General features: G+C 34.3%; 1 protein-coding gene across 1 annotated transcript; it reads left to right on the forward strand.

Annotated features, from left to right (window-relative positions):
• Positions 1-678: 678 nt before the first annotated feature.
• On the forward strand, positions 679-2,838 carry LOC143566454 (putative phospholipid hydroperoxide glutathione peroxidase). The gene is made up of 6 exons (XM_077053152.1): positions 679-967; positions 1,676-1,752; positions 1,838-1,899; positions 2,058-2,176; positions 2,301-2,468; positions 2,618-2,838. The coding sequence occupies exons 1-6, from the start codon at positions 713-715 to the stop codon at positions 2,645-2,647; spliced, it is 711 nt and encodes a 236-aa protein (XP_076909267.1). The 5' UTR covers positions 679-712; the 3' UTR covers positions 2,648-2,838.
• Positions 2,839-3,772: the final 934 nt, after the last annotated feature.

The raw sequence follows: 3,772 nt of genomic DNA on the forward strand, positions 1-3,772 counted from the left end.
TCATTTTGCAGTCTTTGCTCCATAGTCGTTTGAGGTAATTGTGAAACATCTTGGTATATAATGTTGACATATTGCTCTTCCATTGTCTTCAATAATCATATTATGCAATAGGATACACATATACATAGTATCTCTTGTGTTTTCTGATGTCCATAAGTGACAAGGATTTCTCACAAAATGCAAACGCTGTTTAAGAACCCCAAAACATTAGACCTTTACAAACCCCATTAAATAAAATAATATATTTATATACGTAATATGTATATATTTATGAGAGAGAGAGAGAGAGAGAGAGAGATGGCAGTCCCACATCCGTAGTTCGTCACTGGTGGAGATCCTTCCCAACAAACCATTGTCCTCATCGCCACCCTCACCTCCCCATCCGTCGTTCTTTCCGCAAACCTTCCCAACATGCATAAGCTATGGAAGTTCTTAGTTAAAGCTCCATCACCTACGTGACATTACATACCGTTTTAACGTCATGTTTAAAACAAGAATGCTAAAAATAAAGCAACATTAAAATTTAGTAAACCTCTTGTTTCTACGACTTGTCATCTTCACCGCCGTTCATTGCTTATGGATGTCCTGTCTCCGGCCCCTCTTCACAATCTCATATTATATTAAAGCATTCCACCAAAACCCCCAAATTCCTTCTATTAAACCCTAACCCGGCTTCATCTTCTTCCCAATTTCTTTAATCAAACAAACAACAATGGCATCAATGCCTTGCTCCTTCAATTTCACTCCCACATGTTTCAATTTCTCTAAATCCCACCGAACCCAGTTGCCTTCTTCAACTGGGTCTGTTAAATCTTTATTCGGGTCATCAAATTCTGGGTTTTTGCAACATGGGTTTGCTTTAAAAGCTGGAATCTTTACTGGGTTTTCGTTGGATTCTCGAAAATCTGAATTTGGGGTTTTTGCTACTGCTGCTACTGGAAAGAGTATTTATGATTTTACTGTAAAGGTAATTAATTTTAGCCTCTGCGTTTGTTCATGCCTGTTTAGGTTTTTGAATATGTTTTCTTTTGTTGGTGAATTGGATGTGTTAATAAAGATTTCTTGAGAAATGAGAAGTTTTGCAATATTCATCTATAATTGCATTCCTTAATGATCCCATTTTCCTCAATTTCCCCAAAGAGTTTATGAAATTATGTTATATTGTAATGAAGATATTGTGTGTTTCAATTATTACATTGTATGCAATAGGGGTGTGCATGGTTTTGTTCCGTTCTGGCTAAAACCGAACCAAAAACCGATTTTTTTTTTAATTGGTTTTTGTTCGGTTTCGATTTTTTTGGGCTTGAAATCTTTTTGGACGAAAAATTAATTGCCAATAAATAATGAATTTAGCCTACATTTTTTTCTTAAGTTTGGGCTAAAACATTTGGGTTAAAATATATTAAATTATTATAGGTTACTTAAAATTCAAAATAAAAATGAAAATTGATAAGTTTGGTTCGGTTTGGTTTTTGCGGTTTCATTACACGTAAAACCAAAAACGAAGCAAACCAAAGCGCCGGATTTTGTTTTGGTTCGGTTATATTGGTTTCGGTTTTTTGGGTTCATGCACGCCCCTAGACTATGCATCTTTTGTGTGACAATATGAAAGAAGTTATATTCAAATCATACTTTCAATTTTTTTTTTCTTTGGTATATTTGTTCTGAAATGCAGGATATTGATAGAAAGGATGTCCCTCTTTCCAAATTCAAGGACAAGGTTCTATTAATCGTCAATGTAGCGTCACAATGGTAGTTTCTACTTATGGTTTTTATTAAACTAAATGCAGTTAAGATGAGTGATTCCTTTTGAACCTAAAGTTTACTTTCGTTTCAGTGGTTTGACTTCATCTAACTACTCCGAGCTCACTAAACTCTATAACAAGTACAAAGATCAAGGTCAGTGGCTACGAAATCCGAGGCTAGCTTATCATTTTTTTCAATAGTTAGTTTCATAATACTAGATCAGAAACTTAAGTTAATTAAAAAAATCGGTCTGCAGTGGCACCAACATAATGTAACATACAAAAATAAATGTTAATAATCTTCATATGCAGGACTTGAAATCTTGGCATTCCCTTGTAATCAGTTCGGGTTCCAAGAACCTGGGTCAAACGATCAGATCAAACAATTTGCTTGTACAAGGTTCAAAGCAGAATTCCCAATCTTTGACAAGGTTGGTTTTCTTTACTTATTTCCATGTATGATTTTGTACAAAGTTATGTTATTATGGAATAGTTTCAAACTTATGGAATAAACCGATTAATCAGAAGGACTAATATATATCTTATACGCCTCAGATTGATGTGAATGGCCCGTTTACTGCCCCGATTTATCAGTTTCTCAAGTCAAGCAGCGGAGGGTTCTTGGGCGATTTGGTGAAGTGGAATTTTGAGAAGTTTTTAGTGGATAAAAACGGGAAAGTCGTTGAAAGATATCCTCCTACTACTTCCCCGCTTCAGATCGAGGTACGTACACAATACTTTTAACAAGTTACAAATTTTTAGAACATTGTTCTTGATATCTTTTTTACTCGTTTGAGTCGTTAAAGATAAAGAAAACGGGAATTCTCCCATTTTTTGTCAGTTTTATCAAATTCACTCTTGTTTTGTTGCAGAGGGACATAAAGAAGCTTCTTACTGCGTAGTATGATTACATGTTCGATGTCCTAGAAGCCGCATTACATTACAAACTATACGAGTTTTCGTTTTACATCCATCGTCATATGATTCTTCTCTTTCGATATTGTGACAGAAAGCTAATAGTAGTATACTTGTATCTGTATGTTTATGTAAATGAATGCACTGTTTAATATTTCTTGTCTAAGAACTAACAGTAGATTATTTCCTTTCTTCCATATTTGCAGTTTAATTAGCAAAAAAAAGAAAAAAGAAAAAAGAACCATAGTTACAAAATAATAACTATTTTTGTAGTATCTTGTTTTTTTCCCCTGAAATTGAAATTGCTATTATGCACTTAGACACATGGTATCACTTAATTGAGATTTTGGATGAATGTTAGGGTAACTTTTAATTCATTGGACAAAATTTGTAATTTGGACGAATGTTAGGGTAAGGGACTAAAAGCGAGGCGACTTTTAGTTTACATAACCAAAATTGTAATTTAGTATTAATATGATACAGATGAATATGTTGCGTTTAGGCCATCGGGTATATATTCACGCTACTCAACTCCACGTAGACACCACATCATCTACTTTACCTTGTTTCACTTCACACCCACCCTAAGGAAATTGTTTAACTCCCTTTACCTCTCTTTATTTAATGTAAAATTGATTCTTAAATTATTTTGTGTGTAGTTGATTTAAAGCTCGTTAACATTTTAACTCACCTTGAATTTAACGCCCCTTAACCCATGAAGGAAGTGGTATGCCACTTGTTAACCTTCGTCAACTCAGCTTTAACACCATGGACGTTAAGATATACCCCCGAGCCTTATTGTAGAAATGTTGATGCATAAGTAGCCAAGTAGGTGGTGCCGTGGTGAAGCCATTTTACTTGGATTGTGAAAGTTGGGCTTTGCCGCTTAGGCCTTTTTATGAACGAAGATAAATGTAAAGGAAGGATCATAATTGATAAATCATTAAATGGGCCCAAAGAGAAAAACTTTAATTATGTTGTTCTTATTGTTTTGTTTATACGTTTATAGCAATTAAAACCTTAAAAATTTTAAAATATTTGTATTTCTTGTTTCTGTATAAATTAATTCCAGATGCGGTATCACGTAACATCGGATACGTCAATGATCCCCA

The sequence above is a fragment of the Bidens hawaiensis genome, unplaced genomic scaffold, assembly GCF_021521415.1.
Source record: "Bidens hawaiensis isolate Kalapana, Puna unplaced genomic scaffold, B.hawaiensis_p1.1 tig00022893_1, whole genome shotgun sequence".
Taxonomy (NCBI): Eukaryota; Viridiplantae; Streptophyta; class Magnoliopsida; order Asterales; family Asteraceae; genus Bidens; species Bidens hawaiensis.

Coding starts and splice junctions, on each gene's coding strand:
- LOC143566454 (XM_077053152.1), top strand. CDS start 713: ATGGCATCAATGCCTTGCTCCTTCAATTTCACTCCCACATGTTTCAAT. Junction 1,900..2,057: donor TAACAAGTACAAAGATCAAG/GTCAGTGGCTAC, acceptor CTTCATATGCAG/GACTTGAAATCTTGGCATTC. Junction 2,177..2,300: donor AATTCCCAATCTTTGACAAG/GTTGGTTTTCTT, acceptor TATACGCCTCAG/ATTGATGTGAATGGCCCGTT.